The 25,462-nt window shown below is 39.9% G+C and overlaps 1 protein-coding gene across 3 annotated transcripts in view; it reads left to right on the forward strand.

Moving 5' to 3' along the window:
- The first annotated feature begins 1,059 nt into the window (after positions 1-1,059).
- The window catches only part of LOC118788673 (ephrin type-A receptor 3-like), a 54,625-nt gene continuing 30,222 nt past the window's right edge, over positions 1,060-25,462 (forward strand). For all 3 annotated transcript variants that reach the window (XM_036544660.1, XM_036544661.1, XM_036544662.1), the window contains exons 1-3: positions 1,060-1,263; positions 9,692-9,753; positions 11,429-12,089. In XM_036544660.1, the coding sequence (XP_036400553.1) occupies positions 1,179-1,263; positions 9,692-9,753; positions 11,429-12,089 (808 nt within the window). In that variant the 5' untranslated portion in view covers positions 1,060-1,178. The remainder of the gene's footprint in view (positions 1,264-9,691; positions 9,754-11,428; positions 12,090-25,462) is intronic.

The raw sequence follows: 25,462 nt of genomic DNA on the forward strand, positions 1-25,462 counted from the left end.
TCATCATCTCCTTTAGGACATGACTAAACAATGGCATCTTTTAAAATGCAAGACATTCAGAAAAAATACATGCATGTAAAGAATTTCATACAAAACTTTGTTTCTCTGGTAATGAAATTTACCAGAATATATAATACTTCCATACACCACAACCCTGCCAGTTTAGACTTCCAGAGACACAGAACTACTTCAAATAAAACTTGTAATTGTGACATTAATATTACTGCAGGGACTTCCCTGTTACTTACACAGCTATGTGAATGTAATGTAAATTATGTGAAGCTTGTATTTCCTCCACTGATTCAGCTTGGAATTTACAGTATATTTACAACTTCATTTGACAGCTTATGTATAAGATGTAAAATGGCCATATTCAAACAAAATTGATGTTACTGAACTTGCAGAATACTGTGATACTGGAGTTATGAGAAGCAGATGCTGGAATTCCAGCCTGGCCATTTCACAGTAACCAACACAGCTGGCAAAGTTGCTAAGCTGTTGATTTATAAATAGGCTAAACCCATTCTGGATCAAACCCTTTACTCCTACCAAACAATGAAAATTTTGGAGGATGAGCTATTAGGGCCTTTCTTGTATAATGGTTCAGGTGTACTGTACCTGATTTTGCAATATGCTAATATTATATAAGTGATGCTAAAAACATGCATATGCATAAAGGACACACTGACAGAAAACGGTGTTTGAAAATGAAAATGAAATGGCATGTGAAGTTTTTTTTCGTTTGGCACGTGTCTTTCTCATCAGGTCAACGGATGTGATGTGATTATAAAATATAAAAAAACAAATATTGTTCTTTCTAATGTTTTTTTTTTTTTAAATATTTTGTGAAAACAAATAAAACGGGTCGTTATACAAAACTGGTACTCAGCCAGTTGTCTCCAATGGGAAATAATGTGCCCCCTTGTGAGTTCCACGCTGTCTGAAAAGAAGCTGTCTGGCTGATAGGACCCAGCGGAAAAATGGAAGCTGATCGCCGGAGCCAGTCTCTGTGAGGGAAGAGGGAGAGGGAAAGTGCGCAGACTCCTCCTCATCCCCGGTGTCAAACTTGACATCAGTCTCTGAGCCGAGAATGGTAACTTGCGTCGGAATCGGCGATTCCACACCAGTGGCATGCTTTATGGAGTTATATACCTCGTCTTTCCCTCTAAACTGCCGTCATGGATTGCAAACCCCCTGTACTCTCTCTCGTTCTCTTCTCGTTCATTTGCCAAGGACATCTGACTGGCTATCAATCTAACGAAGGTATGATAACGTTTGGAATGAAACACAAGAGAGTGCTACTTTTCAGTGGATGGTTCAGGCGCTTCTCGGTGTTGCTTAGGTGGTTCCTTCTCCTGTTCGTTCTCCTGCCACAGCTCCTGTGCTGTGGATAGGATGCAATGGAGTAATGTCTGTACGCGAAAAGTGATGCTAGTTTGACATTTTCGATTCGTGTAACTGTAGTCTCTCAATTATTTGTCTGATTTTCTGTCTTCGAAGTGCAAGGAACACTTCTTTCGTGAAGGGCGCTTCATTAAATACAGTTTGATTGATATATTCTCTGACTGGCTTAAGCGTCAAGAACGCTGGTTTGACATATTGGTACAACGTTTTAAATGAGGTCAAGAAGAGCGAGTCTCAGACAAAAAGAACCACGAGGACTTACTGTCTGCTGTGAAATGTTAGTTGATAGACTACCATTAATTTGCGTTTCCCGGTATTTCCCCCAAATTGAATTTTGATTCAACCGTTCTTATATTACTCATGTAGAATATAATACTCGAATAACTGCGTACCGAGAACAATGTAGGGTATGGCTGGTGACGCGCACGATGTTAATAATGAAGTAATGACCTTAATCACAGTCACGGGTCGCTTTACTTTCTCTCTCTGAATTATGTCATCACAACTTCTATTTTGAGAATACCTGTATTCATTATACAAAGTATACCAAAGTGGTGGTGTATTTATTTTACAGTCGTTGTGAGAAGCTGGTTACTTGTAAACTACAAAATCACCGGAGCTGTAAAACATTCTGAGTGGAAAGTCATGTTGCTGTTTCGGGGTGTGGGCATACAGTAGGTGTCGCAATCATCAAATTCTCAATTAAATATATTGTACACGCTTTCACATTCTGTCAGTAGAATTCAGGTGACAACACATTCAATCTGACGGCGGTGAACTTTGTCCTTAACTTTTAATGTAGAATTTCAACACATTATATGTTTTAAATGCAGTACCTCCACGACACAGTAAGTTCGGCAATCGATGAAACCCAATGTGGTGTGCAGTTATCGAAAACAAAACACATAATAACAGACATATATACCTTGTCTTGCGCAGAGATTTATATGCACAGTCTGTACTCCTAATTATGTTGCACCTGTTCATAATGCACTCGAATGGATACAAGTAAATAAGCAAAAATACAGCGCTACGAAGGAGAAAATGTTATCTTCACACCAATTATCCGTAGTGTACAAGAAAATATACCGGTAACTAATACAGGGTAAGGGTTTACGCAAAACCTTTTTCACCCTTTTACCACAAACTTCACATAACTTACACTAACCTTGAACACAATCATAATCCATTAATAAAAATGTACATATTTATGGGTGCGTAGAGGGGAGATGGCAACTAAGGGGGTTACAGCTGGAGCAAAGAGAAATTTCTGACATTGATGACTTGACTCACCTGATTCAATTTACCCGGATCACGTAGCAATATAATACGATGAAAACAAAGTTACAAAAGAAAATTATTCAGTTTTCACAAATTAGTTGTAACTGTATGCCTACATGAAGATCTTAGAATTTTTTGTTAAATTTGGTTAGCCTATAGGCCTATTCATTACAACAATGAATTAAACACTTTTTGGAGGTTCAACGTGAAACTGCAGTTATTTCAACTCAAGTTTGTATTTAACTTGCAACGCGGAACCGTACATATTGAGGAAAACTCTGGTGTATGCAGTTAAAAAATGAAGTGCTATTGGCTTCGATTTTGCCCGCTTTAGGATGTTGTAAAAACATACTCCAAATATATGCTATATACACTACTGCACCCCACGTTGTAAATCGCTCTGAATAAAAGCGTCTCACAAATTAGTAAAGCAATTTGTGTAAGTATACAGCAAACACAACTTTGGATATTTTACTCAATTATACAGTAAATTCTACTTTTGAGGCATCATTTATTTTGACAGACTATTTTAAGTGCGTGGACCATTTTGATGCAGGTTAAAATGTGTAAGTGAATTATAGGTAGGTTCATTTAAAAAAAAAAAAAAACATTTAGGATGTTAGGATGTTAACATGCAGGATCATTTCTGTAACACTATTACGGCAAAAATAGCTTTAAGTTAAAAAAAAAACATGACCCAAAAACATTGTTGCACTACAGTAGAGTTTTAAGTGAAGGAAAATATAGTCAATTCATATAAGTGTACATTATCTTCACTGGACATTCTGTAATGTGAAAATGTATGTTTATTTTACTTATTAGGACGTGAGGACAGTGCCATTCACCAGCAAGTGTCAGTATCGAGCTGCAGTCGTTCCAATAAGAAGGCTAGAGGCCCGGGCCTCATCTTATTCAACCAAACGGTCAAACGAATTGCAAACCTTTTCACTTAATAGGCTACGCACCAAGGTAAACAACTGAACAGTATGACTTGGGAAAAATACTCGAGTGACTGCCATAATGCAGTGACACACCATTGTCAGATCTGGATTTTATTAATGAAATAGACAATCGTTTTACATATATAATGTCGTCGTGTGGAACGAAGCTTCAGTCCATTTTCCTCCACACATAGACACACAACGTGAGTTATCACTATGCATTGACATTAGCATTAATTACATTTATGTAATATTTTTATTGGTGATACGTTTGCTGACCGGAGAGCTTTTCCTGTCCCAGACGCTTGTTAGCAATGCATGAATCTAAAGCATATCCTACTTTATCCACGAAAAACGATGCTAATTTACCTTAATGAGCCGCGTCATACGTCACCCACACTTTTTAAATCAGGCAGCAGTGTATATAAAATGTGGCACAAAAAGTTTAAGCTATTACTCACGTGTCCAATTTACGGCTGCAATTTTGTGTCTAGCTTCGTACGTGTCTCTCCAATAAATAATTCTTCTTTCAGGGCCAAAACGGTTACATTCAAGTATATCGCATAATTAATGAGCGCAAACGTTAGACTAAACAGCAACACGCGCTGTAACTAAGCTTTTAGACTAAACAGCAATTTCAGGATAGCGATGCTACATTCTTTGGTTTCCAAAGAAAATCCGTATTCGTTTTACTGCACCCCAATTGATCTCTCAGCTGCCCAGCCTCCCCCATCGTAAAAAAATATATTGTCTTAATAATAACCACTATTACTCTTCTCTTGTCTAACTGCTTATCATTTAAGCACAGTTAATTTAGAAAAGTCTCACCGGCCTCAGCAAGAAAGGTTGATGAAGTGAGCTTTTCACTTTTATCCATGATGCTATCAAATTAAGGACTCTTTATTTGTGAAATTGATTCTGTAGAATTTCTGGTGTCATGTAAGTCAACTTTCAGAATGTGAGAAAAATGGAATATTTATATTTTTTTATTTAATAAGCAGTACATGGAAACAAAACAAAATTTCCCACATCTCCGTCCAGATCTGGTTTAAACACACTCCTGTTTAAAGAGGCACAATGGATGGATTGGCAAAGAGACTCTTTTATACATATTTTTTTTTCTTTCTGCCATGTAGCAGGTCATTGTAAGGTGAGTGAGTGAGTCCCAACACAAGAGTTGAGATACTCCGCGAACTGTAGACGACATGATACATTTGGGATATTCCATAGTATTTCATATTTTAGCATTAATGTGTAATTTATTGGAAAGACCCTTCCTTCCAGGTGTCTGGCTAACTGCTTGATGCTATGGATAATGCATTTGGTTAAAGCGTCCAAGGCAAATATTCATGATATATTAGGGACTGTAACTAATTATATATTATCACACACACACATTCAGACTGGTACATATTTTGTAATATCCTGGATATTTCAATATTACAAATGGAAACCCTCTTCCCACCAAAGACCTTGGTGTCGTGCACAACAGAGAGGCTTTAAGTGAGTGGTTTATGTTGGATGTGAAAATAAGAAGGGTGTTGGATGCGTACCGTGGTTCGTCATCCCTGCTTTGGAAGCCAGGAGGCTCCTGCATTTTTAACACAGTGGTGCTGAGACTCAGGCAGTTAGTCATGGAGTACCAGGCCCTCACAGGGAAGGATAGCGATTTGTGAGAAATCATACTATTCAGGAGTTTTGAATTTGCGTTTTGACTTACACCTATGTTAAGAATATGCCTTTGTCAGCTGCCAGCATCTCCAGGGCTTCATCTCTCATAAATACACAGAGGTATCTGACACAGTATGAGACTGAGATAATAATTTGTTCTGCATTGCCAAATACTTTGTTGCCATCTTAATGGGCAATCTGATATTGAGAGTCATAACTATGCTATGTGGTGCAACATAAGCAACAATGTATATAACAAATTCCATGTTGGGGTTCAGTTCTTTGGTGTAAAAAATTGATGTGAAAGTAGCAACTTATGGACTGTAGTTACATGGCTAAGAATACAAAGGTATAACACAGTATGTATCAGCCAATGCAGTAGTAGCAGGTACAATAGTTAATGATATAAGACTTACTCTCCTTTCAATATTGCTTGTAACTTATTCTGAAATACAAAACTTAATGAATTTGCTCTATCATACTATTTCTTAAAGGACATGGTGATTCCCTGCCTCTTTCAAATTGGAAAAAAAAATTGAAATATTACCAGTAAATGTTTTGTTTATGTTGTTCAAATGGAGTAGCAATAGATACCAATAATCCAAAATGAAACTGTTGAAATGTTAAAAAGTAGTAAATATATTCGGATTAATAGTGTGTTTTTTTATTTATAATGGCTCAGTTTGCCAGGTTTTTTGTTCCCATAAGTAACAGAGAAATATTCACATTCATGTATTTGTACTACATGAACATGTTTTTTTTTTTTTTTTTGCCATGCACTTCTAATATCTACAAAATATGACAAAAAGCTACACCATGTTAATTTTATGTAATCAATTTTATGTAATCAACATTAAACTTGGGAATAATTGTGGCAACTAGCAACATTTTTTGATAATTATTTTTAGTAGATTTAAAAATAATAAAATAATTTATATTACATTTAAAAATTACAAAATGACATGCTCTAATTCATGTATTCAGATGAGAGCTTGAATTGCAAATGAATGTATCCAGTAATCAATGAAATTTCACACCACATGTCCTTTGTAATATTTACTAATATTTCTAATATTTATGAATGGAAAAAATAAAACAAGTTACTATCTGATTATATTGTGCCAATAATATACTGGGGATGATTACATGCATGATCATGCTCCTTCTACTTTCTATTATTTGTATTTAATTGAAAGAAATTGCAAAACAGACTCTTGACAAATACATTTTTCATGAGACTCATTACAGATACATCTATGAGCTTGTTATTAATTGAAATAATCACTGGAATTTGATAACATTATTTGTAATGAAGACAGAAGAATTTCCATAGTTTGAGCTCCATGACAAATAAATCTTTACTAACATAAAATGCCGAATCATGATGTCACACAGGACTTATAATTATAAATTATGTGCATTCCATAACATGTGGTCTTATGAGATCTTCACACTCAGTAAATCTTTGATAGACAGGCAAGTTTTGTAAATAAGAGTTTATCTCTTGGTAAAAAAAAAAAAGAACAGCTGCCATTTGTGGTAGGGATCACTGGTGCTGTTCCTGGTTGTCTGGTCTGCAGGTTTCTGGGCCCAAGCACTTAAAAATGTGATTCAACTCATCCTTACCTTGACTGAACCAATTTGATGTCCCTGCCCAGATATGAGTGGTGGCAATTTAAAGATGTGGAACCTGAAGGACCTGTAGGAGGGAGAGAGCATCTCTGAATGTAGCTTAGATCCCATGCAGTCGGTGCCCTCCTGAATGTCTCCGGTACCATGAAATATAGTTTACAGAATCAGTTACGGATGAATGAATCAACAGGAATGCGTGTGATCAAAATAATTTTGGTCATATTATTTTTCAGTTTATTCTACAATTAAGTACATTGAAAGCATTCCCATTTTTTATACTGTTGGTCTGCTGGTGGCTGTTTGTAAGCTTGTTCGTGAATGAGTTCCAGACATTTTTTTTTCCCAGTGGTGCCGGGGAACTTGATTGAGGAGACACACACTGATGAAAGGGAAACAACAACCAGTGGAGCGGGTATGATTTATCAGTGAGATTGATGCCCATGGGCTGTCTGTGGTTGCAGCTTTAGATTATTGTTTCTCTGTGTATCGATTCAACTCTTCTGCCTCCAGCTCTCTGCTCCCAGAGGACGAACCTTGAAATTTCTATTAATAATTGTGTTTGTCTCATAGTGCAGGGCATTGTGGGATGAAAAAAGGACTATGTGTCGTCATTCATCTTTGCAGAAGGATGCCGTTGGAGAATACAACAGCGTAACCATGCTTTTCTGCTCTCAAGCTCTCCCGATGAGCAAAATTGGGGTCGATTCATTCAAAAACAGAATCTGGACCAAATGGTGGATGTGAATTACATATGTCAGGCTGATGACTTTAGCCTCAAAGAGTAGAAATCTCTGTGCTGCATGCAAGGCAGTTGCTGTTTTGCAAGCTTTCAGGAGAAGCCCAGGTTAAATAATCCCTCTGGAATGTGGGGCTTTTCTTTTGTCAATGTCATTTAGCAAATGACAATGACAAAAGAGCAGCCTCACATTCCTGTGGGCTTCTCTTGTCCTTCTGTTCGTAATGTAGAAATAATATAATAAAGCACTTTCTTTCAGTTTTACATGGGAAATATCTGACTAAAGTCTAAATTTTCTATATTGAAGTACATTTCACTTTCTGTAGTCTACACATACCACTGGGTCTGATGCATTTTACAAGAGGCACACACAATGTATACCAGTTACAGAGGTGAAAAAAATTGCACAAGAAGTGCACACAGAAAGAAATGGGGAAAGAATTACATGTAAAACCCTTTGGACAGCAACAGCGTTAGATAATGCATCTAATAATGCCTCCATAGTATACATCTTGTACTCTTTAAAAATACAAATGGTTATACCTTGTATTACTCAGAAATGTACTGTTATTGATCCACCGTGATAGACTGCATGATCTCGGCATTTGTCACTTGTCACTTCTCATCTTATTTTGGGCTGGATCCTGCAGTTTCCCTTCCCTGTGATGTGAGTATGAGCAATCTGAATGACTGTCTGAGACGCTGTAAACACTGTGCTGAGCAGTCCACATGTCAGCTGCTGATTTTTGTACATCAATAAAGGCCTCTGAGAAGTGTTCAGACTAATTTACAAATAAAGCATTTTCACTTTGAGTCACAGGCCCAAAACACTTTCTTTGTATTTGTACACATCATTAAGGGTTCAGAGACCATGCAAATTAATGTAAAATGCTGCGTACAAATCAGAGAAAAAAAAAGCCATGCATGCTTCAATAGGTAACCTAAAGTTAAGGACACAACACTACAGCAGAATTGGATCTGGACCTTAATGTTGACCAGGAATCAGAAGTCCTGAGTGAATGAGTGGGTGAGATTTATGTCCTGACAGAAAGAGGGGAAATGCACTGATGAGTACAGGTTTTTACCTGATTAGGACATCATTGTTGACATTTATGTCTAGATCAGGGGGAGTCTTTCTCAATAAGGGCTAAAAAAACCAGCAAATGCCTCCTTCCTTGCTATTCTCTCACTTTTGGCTAAGCTTTAAACTGGCCCTATTTTGTACCAGAAAACAAATGACTACACATTGTGTGTTGCCCATGACTGGAAGAAAAATTACTGTATTAACGTGTATTATTATTCTGAGATCCTTGCCTTATCTGAAAAAGTATAAGTGGAATCTCTAGTTTAGTCTAGAATAGGTCAGTTCTAAAGAGACTGCAGTTACACATTCAGCACAGCTCAACAGCTCACATTCAGAAATATCAACATGGCATAGAGTAAGGGCCCTAAAAGTGACCGGTAATCATTGTTTACATGTTTCTAAAGCTAACAAACAGACTGTGTAATTATAGGATTTTGCTCTTATAGTGCTTGGCATGTTTGGAAATCATGTCAGCAGACTGTGATGAAATGATACAGCAGTCTGCTGTAACTACACCCAGATTGTCAACCTGAATTGCTTCTGTAAATTTTCAGTTGTAATAATGGGTAAGATATAAAAATGTAATCTATGTAAATAGCATAAGGAAAGAAAATGTAATTATCAGACAATTTCATAAATAAATGAGTATCGATGTTACCCATAAGAAATGGGTGCAGTGCGAATGTGGTATATTAAGTGTTCCTGCATTGTCATGACAGTCTTCTATCTGTGCTTAAAGTTTTTTTTTATTTTATTTTATAGAGTATCAGTTGCAAAATGGGTAGATGGAACCTCTGCATATGTTTGTGTGACTTACAGAGTAGTAAAATGGTGACAGCTGAGCATATACATTGGGATAAGGATAAGGACAAGTGACATCCCGTCAGGATTGTCAGTTTTAACACAGATGCTTAATTCTCTTGTATTTTTCTCTCTCCTCAGTTAACCTGCTGGATTCCAAAGCCAGCCAAGAACTGGGATGGATCTCTTCCCCATCACATGGGGTGAGTTGGTCTGAGACCCACGCTGCACTTTGTCCATAGGTTTCAGTAACCAATTTGAACAAGCGCTATTGTATATCTTCTCAATTTCAATCGCTGTATTCATTAATTACATCGGTAGCTACTACTTCCACATCGGTAACTTTGTGGAAGTGCTAAAAACGACTTGTTTAACTCAAGATTCAAGACCAAAGATCCACTTGTTTGACCATGGGCCCTAGAGTGAATTTTCTGCATCTTTAGAGCAGTGGAATGCTGCACTCTGAGTTGCTTACAGATACATAATGCTGATACATTATGATGCAATGCATAGTATAATTTAGCTGCATGCTCTGTTACAGCAGTGGTGAATGCTAAGGTTCACAGGTCTCTGGTATGTGCTCCACCGCTTATCTTGATTGCTTATTTGGAGCCTGGATCCGAAGTTGAAATGCCTGTTGCTTCAGTAGGCTGCTGAGTGACAAGCAACTCCGTGCTGCCTTAGCGCATGCATTACAGCAGTGTTCCTGCAGAGGCCCAATCCAGCAGGCTCTGAAACACCACTAGATTCAACAGATCACTACAATGTTTGAACTAATTTAACCACTCCACACAGTTCTGAGGTTGTTAGTCCTTTAAAGAAAACCGGAAAAATTTGCTAGGTGGTGCTCCTGAGAGTACCAGGATTGGATACAGTTGCTTTCCAAAATGAATGTAATTCAAAAAGTAACTGAGTTTTGTTAATACCCCCCTTTCATTAATGCACTCACGGCTGCTCATGGAGACTCACGGTAGTGGTTTGCAGAAGCCATATATATTTGACAATTTCAAGGGCTACTTTTGAAAATTGTGTTAGTGTTTCAATGCAGTACAACTTTTTTACATAAAGCTGGGGTTATTATAATTATTATTTTTGTCATTTTTCTTGTTAATAATAAAAATAATACATTTATGTCATCAGAACCCAGTCTGATGTTATTACAGTTACAAACATTATCTTACCAGTGGTAATGGCCAGCTTTCAAACATGACATTTTCCTAGGTGTCTTATTAACCCGTGGGCAACGATTAAGCCAAAGTGGCCAATTTTCAAGTCTGTGTGCACACTTGTTCAATCTACTGACAAACATCTCCCTTAAGAGGAATTGCTTCATTCAGCCAAGGTATTTTAATCAACTCCAAGGAGAGCTATCACCAGATGCTTCATCTGGCAGTGTACGACAAAACACATGGTCTTAGTTTGTCTTTGATACCCCTTTGTGTATGTTAAATTTAAACACTCTTGCATGTTTGAACACTTAGTGTTTTTCACATCCTGAATATTCCTGCATAAAGTAAAACACAGTTGTTAAACACAGTTCAGAAAATATGCACAGTCATGGTCAAAACAGAACAATTATCTTGACGTCGAAAATCTGCATTGCATTTAATGTTTTCACACTGGAAGATGTGGAAAGGCACATGATATCTTGGCACAGCAGTGTGGTGCAGTGGTAAGGAGGGTTTCTGGTTCCATTCCCCACTGCACCACTGCTGCTGTACCCTTGAGTCAAGCACTTAACCCACAATTGTTTCTGTAAAAAAATGACCAGGTGTATAAATGGATAAAAACTGTAAGTTTCTGTGGATAAGAGCATCTGCTAAATGACAATAATGTGGTGTAATGCAGATACATTTCTGATCTGTCTCCTGTTCCCAGTGGGAAGAGATCAGTGGAGTAGATGAGCACTACACACCCATTCGGACCTTCCAGGTGTGCAATGTCATGGAGTACAGCCAGAACAACTGGCTGAGGACCAACTGGATCCCACGCAACTCCGCCCAGAAGATCTATGTGGAGCTCAAGTTCACCCTGAGGGACTGTAACAGCATCCCCTTGGTCTTGGGGACCTGCAAGGAGACCTTCAACCTCTACTACATGGAGGCCGACGAGGACCAAGGCGACATGTTCTGGGAGCACCAGTTCACCAAGATCGACACCATCGCGGCTGACGAGAGCTTTACACAGATGGACCTGGGAGACCGCATCCTCAAACTCAACACCGAGGTGCGGGAAGTGGGGCCCATCACCCAGAAGGGCTTCTACCTGGCCTTCCAGGACGTGGGGGCCTGCGTCGCCCTGGTGTCGGTGCGGGTCTTCTTTAAGAAGTGCCCGTTCACCGTGAGGAACCTGGCCACATTTCCTGACACGGTGCCCACGGACTCGCAGGCGCTGGTGGAGGTGCGAGGCTCCTGTGTCAACAACTCCAAGGAGGAGGATCCCCCGAGGATGTACTGCAGCACAGAGGGGGAGTGGCTGGTGCCCATCGGGAAATGCCTCTGCAACACTGGCTACGAAGCACAAGGGGTGTCCTGCCAAGGTAGTGTTTCAAAACAATCCCTCTTCCGTACATCATCATTGTTCGAGTTACATATTCCCCTCTGTATCTGTGAATTCCGTGGTAATTCTGTAGTGAGTTGGAATTGTTGTCACTGTTATCCATAATTTTATTGAGCTTTTCATTAACAATACAAATGCTGTGTTCCTGGGGATGCTCCTGACACAGGCATTTCATCAGGAGCCACGTAAAATGTTTCACACTTTCACCAGTGAAAGATAATTCAGCATTGTCAGTCTACAGGAAGCACAGGCTTTCTGAGAAGTATTAATTTAGCGAACACAGGTTTTTTCATGCCACAACAGCATTAAGTATTTTTTAAAAAGGAGAAAATATCAACCACTGGCCACTGCATGCAGACACAGGCATTTATGTGTTAGTTAAAATCTATAACGTTTGGATTTGGCTGAATCCCAAAGAGAATCCTGTGTGTACCTTTGCCTTGTGAGAGAGGAATATGATAGACAACCTGAGCGGACAGCAGGCAGCTTTGAATAAGTAGTAAATTATTTGAATAAGTAGTAAAGTAAATTATTTTTGCAGTTGAATGAATGTTAGGATGTATTTGGCAATTTCCTATTTTATTATAGTGTGACACCCGCACCTTAGCACACAAACCCCTGCACAGTCAAAATGCACAGCTCAATCATCACTGTGCAGGCTTGCACTGCTAAAGGATTGGTTGCTCTGAGAAACTAGACTGAGTCTGTAAAAGGGATGAGAAGGGCGTAGACCTTCTTTTAATGGCTCTGAGTGTAGAACTCAGCAATCTGTTCATCTTTGATGTGGCGGTATTGAGAGAGTGCCTTTGTTAAATATTTCATGGAGGGTTGTCTTAGAGGAGAAATGATGTGGCATGTTCTATTTCCTCTTGCTGTGTTTGTGTTTTCATTTCACGGGATTTGTGAAGGTTTAGTTTAGATTTTGAGATTTTGGTTCGTGAACTGACCGTGTTTACTCTTGCAGACATTTAGTTACGCATGTTGCATGGGGTAAAGCTGAAAGGCCTTCTGGGGAATGTGTAGGGGATTATATAGTATGTACTGTACATTGTAGAACATCCTGGTAGACTTCTTCTGAAAAGCTGGCCACCACTTCTTTGTGTGTGTGTGTGTGTGTGTGTGTGTGCGTGTGCGTATGTACAATATGTTTTGACCTAGCGCTGAAATTAAAAACAATTAAACACTTACTTTTCTTTGAGAGCATTCCAGCATAGAAACTGTAAATTGCTTTCTGACAGTTGTTGCTTTTGTTTTTTTTTTTGCCAAAGATAGATTGAAGCACTCCTGAATTTGGGCGGAAACTTGTATAATTCTCTACATCCATGAATGGTTTAAACAGGATGCAAAATAGCTGCTGTACCTTTTAAGATTAAATAAAGGAAACAGGATCATTTTTAAATTCAAAGTTAACTCCCTTAGTTGAGCACGTAGGCTGCCTTACCTTCCTTATCAATATACAATCTTCTTTAAGATGTGGATATATTATAATAAACAATTGAAACTTATTTATATTCATTGCCATGGGACCTAAATGAAATGCCTCTGAGTTTCATAACATCCAGCGTAGTTACTGATATGAATGAATGCTGTAGATGTATGCACTTGATGTGTGATTTCATTATAAGAAAGTAAAGCATGTGGCCTCTCTACAGTTCTGTGTAGAATTCTGAAAACAATAATCTAAACAACCAATAAAAACTCCAGCCTGATGGTGCTCTCTGGTGAGGACCAATCACACTGACAAAAGGGTGACAATACTTAACTTCCATTTGACAGAAACTACAAATTACTTTCCTTTATCAATTGAACCATCTGGAGTGATTCTTCTCTATCATGATCTGCACGGCTAGCAGTGAGGCATCAATTTTTAGTGATTGTTTTTTTTAATTAATTGTATCTCATTAATGTTGACAGGCTTTCTATAAATGTAATATTGTGCTCAGTATCATTAGGATGTTGTGTTATATCAGTTTGCTGCTGAATTGAGTAACAGCATAATTCATTCATTGTATGAGTTTGAGATTATTGCTAAGCACAACATATATGGCTTACATTCTGTCAAACAAAAACAAATTTTGCCCTTTTAGGGTTTGATGTTCAGTTTTCATATGTAAATATAAATTACAGTATATGAAAGGTACATGACCATCTGGGATTCAGTTGCTGAAAAAAAAGGTGGGTAAACACTGGATTCTGGAGATGAAGTGCGATTTATCGGAGGGGCTGATAAAATAAAAGCATACTATCACCATTTACTATTTATAATGTTTCAAATGCTTAGAAGGTTTTAGAGATCTGTGTCTGACTGGCAATAACACAGCCGTGTGAACCATGCACTGTTTCTAAAATACTGTCCAAAGTGTCTCTTTGGCTGCAGAGACACCAGCTTGCATGGGTGTGAACGTATGTCGGAGACTCCCGTCTGCATGTTGACAGCCAGCTGTATAACGCCTCCAAGTCTAATGAGCATGCTGTGAAAATGGCCAATGCCTCTCACATTAAAAAAATAGAAGGAGTAAAATCCCCTGAATTCAGAACCAAATAACTTTAAAACCAACATTCAGCCAACCTGCTAAAAACAAAAAGGTATGCCTGACCCTGCCCTCTACACACCGGTATTTGAAGACCCGATTAGGCAGGTGGGGCTAATTAACCAATAGCAGGAAATTACTTCAGCAGACATGAAATTAATCTATTAAACTGTTAACCTGTTGGAAATTACTAAATTCCGTGTGAAGGTATGACTGGGTCTTCAAGAATACAGGCTCCTTGATCACTGCCCCTTTGGAACAAATGATTTTGCTGTTTGCCATGGTCTGCACAAATAGCATTTCTGACTCAGCAAAAGCATGTGACAAAAATAAGCTGGCAAATAATTTATTTACATAAGTCCCAGTTTGTGCCTAGAACAGAACATGAAATTAGTAAGGTTCCTGCCCTTACTTCAGTAATTCCTGCTGTCATCTTTGTTTAAAGCTGCACATATTTCTCTTGCTCCTTCTGCATTAGCTGCTATTTAGCTCCAACAAAGGACAAGGTTGAATTCAGTGATTGTTGTGCTCATTTGAATGAGGGATGAGTGAGTTATCAGCTGACTTGTGACCTTGGAAATTGAGGCTAGTTGTGTGTGAGACGGTCAATGTATGACACCTTTGCAGGACCAAATCGTGACTCACACATCACCTACAAGATTCTGTTTTCTAGGTGACCAAATGGCTTTCATGCAGGAATTATTTGCTGTGGTCAGGTCCCATATGGAAGCCATTGCAGCAATTCTGACTCGTAACATTTTTTTTTCAATAAGTTTTAATGAGAGGGCTTACACCTCATAACCACATTCCTTGCAGGTTTTCTTCCAGATTTCTGACTCCATAGTGTTTTCCTGAGAGCATTGCTGTGCTTATAGATTTCTAACACACATTTACTGTGCGTAGGAACATTTCTGTCTGCAATGGAGTGTAACTTCTGTCTTAAGAATTATGACAGGTGTGTGAAATAAGAGACAGGAAATTGACCAGGAAAAAGTCTTTAAAATGAGGAAAAAGGTTACTTGACAATGATACACACAAACACAGTAAAAAAATTTCTAAAACTCCATGACATGTATGTGTCATACATGTGTTGCATGTGTCTACTTAATGCATTAATGTTGATGTCAAAAGATGGCACATCTTGTTGATGTACAAAAGATGTCATTGGGATGTCGTAAATAATGTGTGTGTGTGTGTGTGTGTGTGTGTGTGTGTGTGTGTGTGTATAGAGAGCAAGAGAGAGAGCAAAAGAGAGTTATTTCCCCAAACTCTTTCCCTGATGCTACTCTACAAACACCTGGGGATATATATGACTTCTAACAATCCCATCACCCCCCTTTCTATATAAAATAACTAATTAAATAAAGAAACTCCTGCAGCAACAATACTGTTGCCACACAATATCAACATAAATGTTCTGTGGGAATGTGTCAGCCAAATAACAGTTTGTGCTTAAAAATACTGCGTGACATTCTGAAGAACTGACCTGGGGATTAATTACTGTGATGGAAAGTAAGCAAAACAAAGCCTGGAGAAAACAACTGTCTAAGCATTGGCTCCAGTCTGAGAGGTACCCAAGGTTTTTGTAGACCGTAGTCTATTCCCAAAGTGTTCTTTGCTTTTACATGTGTAGCACCATTTTCATTTCACATTCTAGATTGAGTAAGAAGGGATGAGACGAGTGGAGACTGACTACTCTTTTTCTGAAGACAATCTTGTGAAGTGGACCCACTGCCCTTTCTCTTCAAAGACAATAACCCCAGGACTTGGAGCGTAACTGTCAGTTTCCATATGCTGGGCAATGATTGTGTAGCTCTTAATTGGAATAGACCACTGGTGGTGGTTGGAAGCTGTGTTCAGGGGGGTTGTGAGACAGTGGTGGAGGGAGTGACCTTACAACAGGTCACTGGCCTGCTTCAGCAGTGCCTCGTTTGCAGTGCCCCGTCAGCCATGGAGTTAAAATGAAGAGCTACTGTTGCTGTGCCTGTGATGTACTTAATTGGTTGTGAGTTCTTACAAGTTCATTATTGAAGATGTTATACTTTTTTATATCTCTGTCATGTTTACGGAATGGTGTTCAATGGTGTTTATGGATGGGTTTGTTTCTGATAAAACATGCCTTTTCAAGTGTTATATTCTTGATGCAGTCCTATGCTAGGGAGGTTGTTGTTGAAAACCATGATCCATTTCATTTTTTCTCTTGATGGCTCAGGGTGACAGAATGTCTTTTGAACCTATAGGGGCCAAGTCTTAGCCTTCATACAGTCCTCCTTGTGGCCCTTCAGTAGAGTCACATGGCTAGGCTTTAAGGCCTCAACCTTTTTCTTTTGACGTTTGCTGTAGATCCTTGTTTACATCTTCACATCTTGCTTGCTTAAAGGTTATTCCGATGCAAGCAGATTGTTATCGTGCAGCAGGGAAGATGCCAGATTTATTGCCTGTCACTAGTAAATTGTTGCAATGACAGAAGGTGCATGATCCAAATCATCTGCATTGTTTTTCATGTTTAGTAGTAAGACACATATTATACTGCTTGATTATTAATTAGCCTGTACCGGACTGTGTGCCTCCTTAATAAGGACAGCAGAAGTTGTTTTTTTTTGAAGGAGACATGTCCAAGTAGCACATTATTTAGGCTATGTGCAAGACCTAATTTTCCCCTATCATGCATTTCTGCCAAAGAACAAGCCCGAAGAATGAAATCTCAAGAACACAGGATATGAGCTCCTTTGGCCAGGATATGCAGTGTTTACAAAGGGCTACAGTATAAGTGATCAAAAGTACACCCACAAAACGTAATCAGCTGAGGAATGTTTATTGTAATGTTTATGTGATCCCTAAATATCAAACATACTGGAACTGTCATGTACAACAGATTTGAAAGGTATGAGAAATATTCTTTCATAACCACAAGTATGACAACAAAGAGGTAAGGCCTTCTTTGTTTTCAGGTAAACACTCCATTGCTCTGTTTACATAGCCGAAACCATAAATCATTGACAAATAAATCTGTGATTTGCCACAGATTGCATCAAGGGCTCAAATCATCCTTGTCACCATTCTCCAAGGTAATGAAAAATATATGTATGATATGATTGCATAGTTTCATCTACAGAATAATCTGTTCTAATATTCCTCACAATCCTGCATTTCAGGACAGTGTAACATAAATAACCTGTCAAACACACTGCAGTATCAAACAACTGTAAGATTGGTGCATTGAGCAGCGGCTTTTTCAGGGTTGCAGTTTCCTTCCTTACTGTGCTATCAGCTACTTTGTACCTTTTCTGGCCAACTAGTGAAATGTGGTCTTGCAGCGCTTTTAATATTGTTGACTCCTCCTGTGGCTTTTTGCTTGTGTTGTACCCACTTGTAAGTCACTTTTGAGTGTCTGCCAAATGAGTAAATGTAAATGTGAGGTAAATGCAAAATGTTTACTGTGCAAAATATTAGCTCTTCTTATCTTGATATTGGGGAATAGGCCCATGTCTGTCTTGATTATTAAGGGCGATCTGATCTGATGGTTTTGCTTCGTTTCAATAGAACAGAACGGACACTTAGTTTAGTAACATTTTAATTGGAGTGACTGGCATTGACTTTTTTTTCCATGCTTAATGAGGGCCTAACAATTAATACATTGATTTACATTTAAATGGGAAGGGAAAGGTGAGTCACGTGTCATTGGCATCTGATTACTGTGGCAATAACAGCAGCACTTGATAGACTCAATGTATAATTGCATGTAATTAGAGCCATAATAACAGAGGTGTGCATATTTAAGACAGAATAAGATGTAAATTACAACAATTTCATACATTAATTATGGTTTCACAGTCATTACTTTTTATTTTAAAATGTTTCTATATTTGAACAAAATGCAAATTTGACAGTGTTTCAATGAAATATTCATCTCTTCCATAAGCACTTTCCTTTTCCATCCATTCATTTATCCTCTTTTAAAGTTAATAGGATTTCCCTTATCAGAGAAAATTATTTCTGGGATAACATCTCCTCTTAAATGGAAGGCACTTCTTGTCATATATGCCAAGCTGCAGGCTGCATGCTCTTCAGGTGAAAGAAAATGTAACTGATGTAATTGTAACATTGCTGTGTACCACGTTTCAGGATTCATCTATAGCACTGATTGTTCAGAATGAATTTATTTTCTCTTTTTTAACAATAAACATTGAAGATGACGTAGAGGGTTTGAAGGTTTAATCAGGAGTTCATGAAGAATTTTGAAAACGGCATGCTCAAATAAGGTAATAACTAGAGCGCAGTGCCGCCCAATGCTTTGAACCTTAACAGAAGATATAGTGCCAGCCAAAGCTGCCCAGCCATTTTGGCTCGGCTCCTTTAGTCTGTCGGGGGCAAGGCCTGAATGGGACTGTACTAGGGATTGTTACATTACATTGTTAGCATTTAGCAGACACTCTTATCCAGAGCAACTTACATGTTACCTATTTTTACAGCTGGATATTTACTTTGGAAATTCTGGGTTAAGTACCTTGCCGAAGGGTACAACAGCAGTGCCCCAGTGGGGAATCGAACCGGCAACCTTTCAGTTACGAGCCCTGATTGTTTCAGTAGTTTCCATGGCCAGGGCCTGGTGGGCCTTACTGCCCGGCAGGGCTGCTTCGGTGCAGTGGAGAGGCAGAGTGGAATACCATGTGTTCACCCAGCAGGGGGACATTCTTCAGGTCCTGTGATTTCCTGTCTGTATTCATCCTCCGGAAAGGCCCACTGTAATCACATTGTCTGTGCCTTAGAGTTCCTCACAACACTGCTATCAACTGCATGTCAATTCACTGGGCTGTGCTTTTGGATAGCCTATGGCATTTTTTTAAGGCAAAATGCTTTATTCAGGACGCACTGCACCTTTCTGTTGTGGGGGTTCTTGGTCAGGATTAGCAGTTCAATCCAGTCACTGGAGCAGAGAATTGAGTAAGGAAGGAAATTCTGCATTTCACATGTTTTCGAATGCACCTGTAGATGTTTAAAGAAACCATATATTATTTTGTCCCGAGGTTGTGATAGGAAAGAATTGTTATGAGGTTCATTGCAGGTATCAGTTAAAATGGCCCTTGTACATGAGTGTTGACCTCAGTAATCCTTTATGAGCATCATGTCAGAGGGTGAGTTTCACTAGTTGTACTTCAAAATTGAACTGGTTTATCGATATCCTGGTTGATTCCAATGGTAAACACTGGAAGCCATTCCAGATGTATTAGAGAAATTCAAGTCAAACATCTTGCTCAACAGTACTGAGCATTGTCGGCCCTATAATACACAACTGTTACCCTTTGGTAACAGTCCAATGTTGCAACCACTATACCACATATGATTGTGTGTGCGAATCAGAGTATGAATGGGTGTATATTACTGTGTATGTGACATGCTGTGTTGACGTGATTTGCCATTGGAGGTTACAGAGATTTCAGGGGATTCTTAAGGGGCTTCTGTCATCTTGTATACTGTCTGTCAATAGCGCAGGGCATTCAACATGCCCTGGATCTGACAAGCCATGACTGGAGTGTGGGGGAGGGGGGGGGGGGGGGGGGGCCTGGAGTTGTTTTTCACAGTCAGGTGTGCTCTGATCTCCTCCCACATTAATGAAGTCCTCTAATAACACAACTAAATAGTGAACCTTGACTGAGAAGGGACAGGAGCAACAGATAAATATTATGCCACCACTTAAAATAATGTTCACTAATGAATGTGAATGCTTGTTTGCCTTCCCTTGAAAGAGAATCCATTATAATATACCGCTCCCTCAAATCCCAGATGAGTTAGATATAGGTCAGCTTTATGACTGATGCAGCGTTGGTGCAAACAGATCCTCCATCTATTAGTAAAGCTGCTTATAAAAGTGTATAATCAATTATTGCTTAATTAAATGTCTTAAGATGTTATTTAGAACAGGATCAGAATGCAAATGATTTGGCAAGGCGATTTGCAAGGTGAGACGAAATGAGTTTGCTCCGCATCTCTCTGCGCAGAAACTGGGTCAGTAGAGAATGGATTAATGTAAGAAATTGTAATGACTCGAACAAAAATGGTCAGCACATTTTCTGTATCATTTATAATGCGCAGCTTTTCTGCGTGTGTGGGTATGTCCATTTTCATGTCCCCCAGGACGGAAAGACCAAGATTGTACAGAGTTAAGTTTAGGCAAAGAACTATTAGAGGATTTGTTATTCCGCGTTGATAAGATTTATGTTTCGTTACTTAACGAAACTTAACATGTTGTAGAATCAAGGCTGATGTTGTAATGAAATGGCCAATGGAATGTGTGACCAGTGGAGAAGCATTTGGAGTATTTGAATCGAAAGGACGTCCAAGAGACGCACCTAAAAAAAGAAGGAATGCACCAGTTTCATTTTCCATGGCTACGTACTGTTCATACAATATTGCACTCTTGAAGTATATTTTTCATGAGAAACATGGCACCCACAGACATACTGAGATGGGGACAGTGTGTGAACTGGGAGCAGTGGAGCAGCTGTTTTTGTAAGTGGAGACTCTTGATGCATGGAGAGGTCTGTCATGGTGTCCTGGGAACCCCTGTAGTGGGGTGTCTTCACTGTCCATGATAGCCCCCTGTACCTGCACTGAGGCCCTCTGATTGATAAGTGTGTAGTGTCCAGGTGGTGGCTGCTCCATAGCCTGTTTGGGACTTCACCCAGAGTTCGCCTCTTCCCTGCTGTGTGCCCAGCTCTCGAGATTAATGGGAGCAGCCCAAATGATGCCAGCCCAGACTTCACAAATGTAGACTCCCTGCAGTGTGTCCTGTCAGTATTGACTGATTTTGGGACCGCTCCCCTCAGGTTAGCAATGAATTGCCTTTGCAGGAAGGGTGGTCATGGATTTCAGATCTTAGGTGAGACAGCCAGTGAGGTGGAGTGTAAATCTGAAACACAGAGCCCAGATTAAGGCAGTTGAGTCCAGAACTAGGGGTTATGGGTTCAAATCCTGTGTGGGACACACATCCTGCATTGTGCCCTTGAGCGAGGCACTTAATCTGATCTGCTCTAGTAGAAGCACAACTGTCTAAAGTGCTTGTGAATTGTGAGTTTGCCTGGATAAGGACATCTGCTAAGCAGATAAATAATGTTAAGTGTACAACTGCAGCTTGTGCTATTACGTACCATTTCTGTAACTGACCCATAACATGACTGTGTTGTTCTATGATTGTCATACTGCCTGCTAAAATGCTGGAGTCAAGGACTGATGAAGGAAAGTGGGCCGTCCTTCCAACAGGACCGATAAAGGAAAGTGGACCGTCCTTTAAGGGAGTGTCCTCTCTGACCTATTTCAGCAGACTCAAAAGATGAAACAAGTCTCCTCACTCTGTGTGGTCATTGAAAATGGAGCTGTTGGAGCAAAGTGCCTCTCCAAAACCAAGCACACTTGTTTATAGCCAGAAGAGTCTCTCTCTCACAATTGCATGCAATCACACAAACACACACTTGCACATGAGCATGCACTTGAACATGCACATCGATACACATATTCACAAACAAACAGGTGTATGCTAGAGGTTAAAAGATTCAAACAAGCACATTATTTTGCCAAATTCCAATGAATTTTCATTCAGGTCCATTTATTCTTTCACAGGTTAAGAAATATGGTGTGAATTAATAATGATTATTCTTGTTGTCATTGACATTGTCATTAGTGTTATCTGCTCTCCATAGTCACCACCAGTCCTTTTTCCCCACATGACAGTACAATGTGAGATAGTAATTAATTACCATGGGGATGTATCTTTCTTCCCATATTTTTTGTTGGGTTGAGTTATCATGAAGGGGCTCTTTCCCTGGTACAATGGCCTGCAGGATTAGAATGGGTTATTTCTGGTGCTCCATTGTGAAAGTAATACCTCTGTTATCAGCCCTGCTCACGGCTGCCGATCAGCCCGCATTACAGTGGCCAGCACAATCCTTGAAACCCTGGCTGACCCCCTCTCCCTTTGTTGGAGGGACAGATGTATCATTGGCAGAAGCCTCTGTGTGGTCTGTCAGGTCCCTTGGCATGCAGAGGATGGGACCAAGAGAGGAAGAGGGGTCTATAAACTTGCCACAATAGGGAATTAAGTGGTGGCCAGTGCTGTGATCTCATTTTGTGCATTCTGATGGAAACCAGAACACCCCGTACAATAGAACCAGGGAGGGGGAACAGCTTGTGCAAAGGGAATCACATTCCAAGAGGCTGTGAAAATTCTGCTAACAGGCTTAGTGGTATCAAAGCCTCAGTTTCTCTTTTTTTTGCTTGTTTTGGTGCAATCTATACAAAGTTGAGGCTTATAGTGAGGTAGAGACGTCGGTGGACTCCAGTGAGACACTGTCTCAGAAACCATCTTGCGACCTGGCCACTTTCAGCATCAGGACTGCTGTCCTGTTTGCGTGCCACACGGTGGCAGTCCCAGTCTGGTGATTGCTGGGTCAGAGTGCCCATTAACGGTGCCAAGCACAGCTGAATGCCAGCAGGGCTCCCCAGCTGCTCCTCTGACCTGGTTTGCAGCCCATCTGCACACAGACAGCTGTGTCACTCTGTGACAGGCAGCAGAGCTACACCACACTGCGTGCACACAATGACTGAGTACACAGCAGGATGTTGCTGGCATAAGGTTTCGACAATACTTAGGAGACAAGGTAAGGTGGCATACACGCTCACTGTAAAGCAAACAGATACTTTGAAACCTCCGCTGTCCTTATGACAAAATACAGAGCAGGCACTGCATAACCCCTGCATATCTCCGTGGTTATAACCCCCCAACCCTAACCTCACTTAGGTTTAATGGGGCTGGCTGGCAAGCAGCCAGCACTTAACAAATATGTGGGCTCCCTGCAGAGTGCCCTATCAATGGAGACTGATTTGTGGAACTCCAGCCATCAGATCAGCGATGAATAGCCTTAAGTTTGTATCTGGGAATTTTCCACCATCCACAGCTCTCTGCCAGTGGAATTGTTATCTGTACAGTGCTACTTTTTGAAAATGAACCTTTGATGGGCTGATTTAAGCCCAGCAGGTTTGACACAAACAATGAAAGGTGAATGTAATACTGTGTCTATGGACTTTGCTTGCTTTGGTTCTGAACTCAAATGGCACAATACTGACTGTAGCTGTGGGAATTTGCATTTACTCAAGAAGTGAGTATTACTTAGAGCACTGCAGCATGGGAACTGCTCTTTGTGCAGTAATTTTATTGTTGGCTGTATCGCAGATGTATTTATTGATACATTTATTTAAAAGTCCACCATTGCTACCATACATTCCTGACATGCTAGGCTATCTTGAGCCAAAGGCAGTCAGGGCTTGTCTTGTACATAAACGGCTACACGTTTGGCCAGGTAATTAGCAGTTTGTTCCAATCTACACAAGTTAAACAACAATTGAATGCATAAGATTAGGCTTTGTACAGCAAGAAGTGTGTTTAATAGAATAAGAGCATTGATCATACTGTTACTGTAACTAGAGTAATGACTAGTTTTGCTGTAGGGGAATTATAGATTCCATTTAGTGTGGCTTTTATCATTCTGTTTTACGTTTAAACTCAGCCATAATAAATTAGCACGGAAGTGTGACATGCATACCTTGTGTCTTTAGTAGCTACGACACTAATAATAACCCTCTTCAGTGGGGCTGTTGTTTGTGAGGGGAGCTAGAAGGTAATGACTGCAGAGCGTGTCTTCTTCACTGTGACAGCCTTAAAGAGATCTCTCAGAAGCTAATGGCCACAGTGCGCGTTTCCCTCACTGTAATGTCCGTAGAGATCTCTCAGAAGGTAATTCCCATAAAGTGTGAATTCTTCAGCCTTAAAAAATCCCTCAGACTGGAAACGTACTCTGGAAGATTTGCACGCAGAAACTACAGTCCAGTTTTGCATCCTAAATCAGAGCTGCTCTGCGAGGTACACGCGCTTTCAGTGGTCAGAAAGGTGTAAGCACAGCAGCAGCATTGTATGAAGCAGGAAAGCAGGAAGGAAACCCGTGTTTGCTGCAGTAAATGGTCCCCGAAGTGCCCAGTGCATTACAGCGCTAATATCCATTTCCACCGGACTGTGTTCCAGCGGGGCCTTGCGCTCCAGCTGTGTCTTCCATTTCTGTTGCTGGAGAAGGGCTCTTTCACAGAAGCGATCAAATTTAATTTCACTCTGAGCCTATAGCAAGGAATGAATGTGTCCGACACTGTGGGATGCACTGGGAGGCACTTTGTCTTAAGAGGCGTCACAGACCTGGAAATCTACGGGCTCTCACTCCTTCTGTTTAGTGCTTTCAGTGCTTAGGTGTGCTGCAGTATCTCGGTCCACCAAAACATGGGAGCTGTGGTAAAGAGCACCACAATGCTTGCTTTCTGTTCTTTCTTTGTTACTAGCAATAGGATCAAAGCTTTCCCTGTATAAGAAATTTATTCATGCAGAGAATGCACTGCCATCACCAAGAATCAGAATTCCATGTACCCATGAACCACAGAGTACATAGTTGATCTGATTATGTTGTAATCAGTGTATCAGTGCTGCTTGCAAGGCTGCATCTGAAAAGCACATGCTGGAATGAAGGTTTGAACACGATTCCAAGCTGTAAGCTTGGTACAGCTGTGCAGTCTTATGTGCAAGTGTTCCAGACGAAGGAGATGTAGATATCATTCTTTTAGCATGTCTGTTCATGATTCCATGTACGTATGTGTGTATGCGTGTGTGCATGCCTGGATGTCTTAAAATACACATACAAGTGGCTGATTAGATTTGTGTATTTCTGTTGGGTATGTCTGTTTATTTTCACTGGAACGGGCTTTGCAAAATGATTGCTTACTCAAACTG

This window comes from Megalops cyprinoides, chromosome 14 (assembly GCF_013368585.1).
Source record: "Megalops cyprinoides isolate fMegCyp1 chromosome 14, fMegCyp1.pri, whole genome shotgun sequence".
NCBI classification, from domain to species: domain Eukaryota; kingdom Metazoa; phylum Chordata; class Actinopteri; order Elopiformes; family Megalopidae; genus Megalops; species Megalops cyprinoides.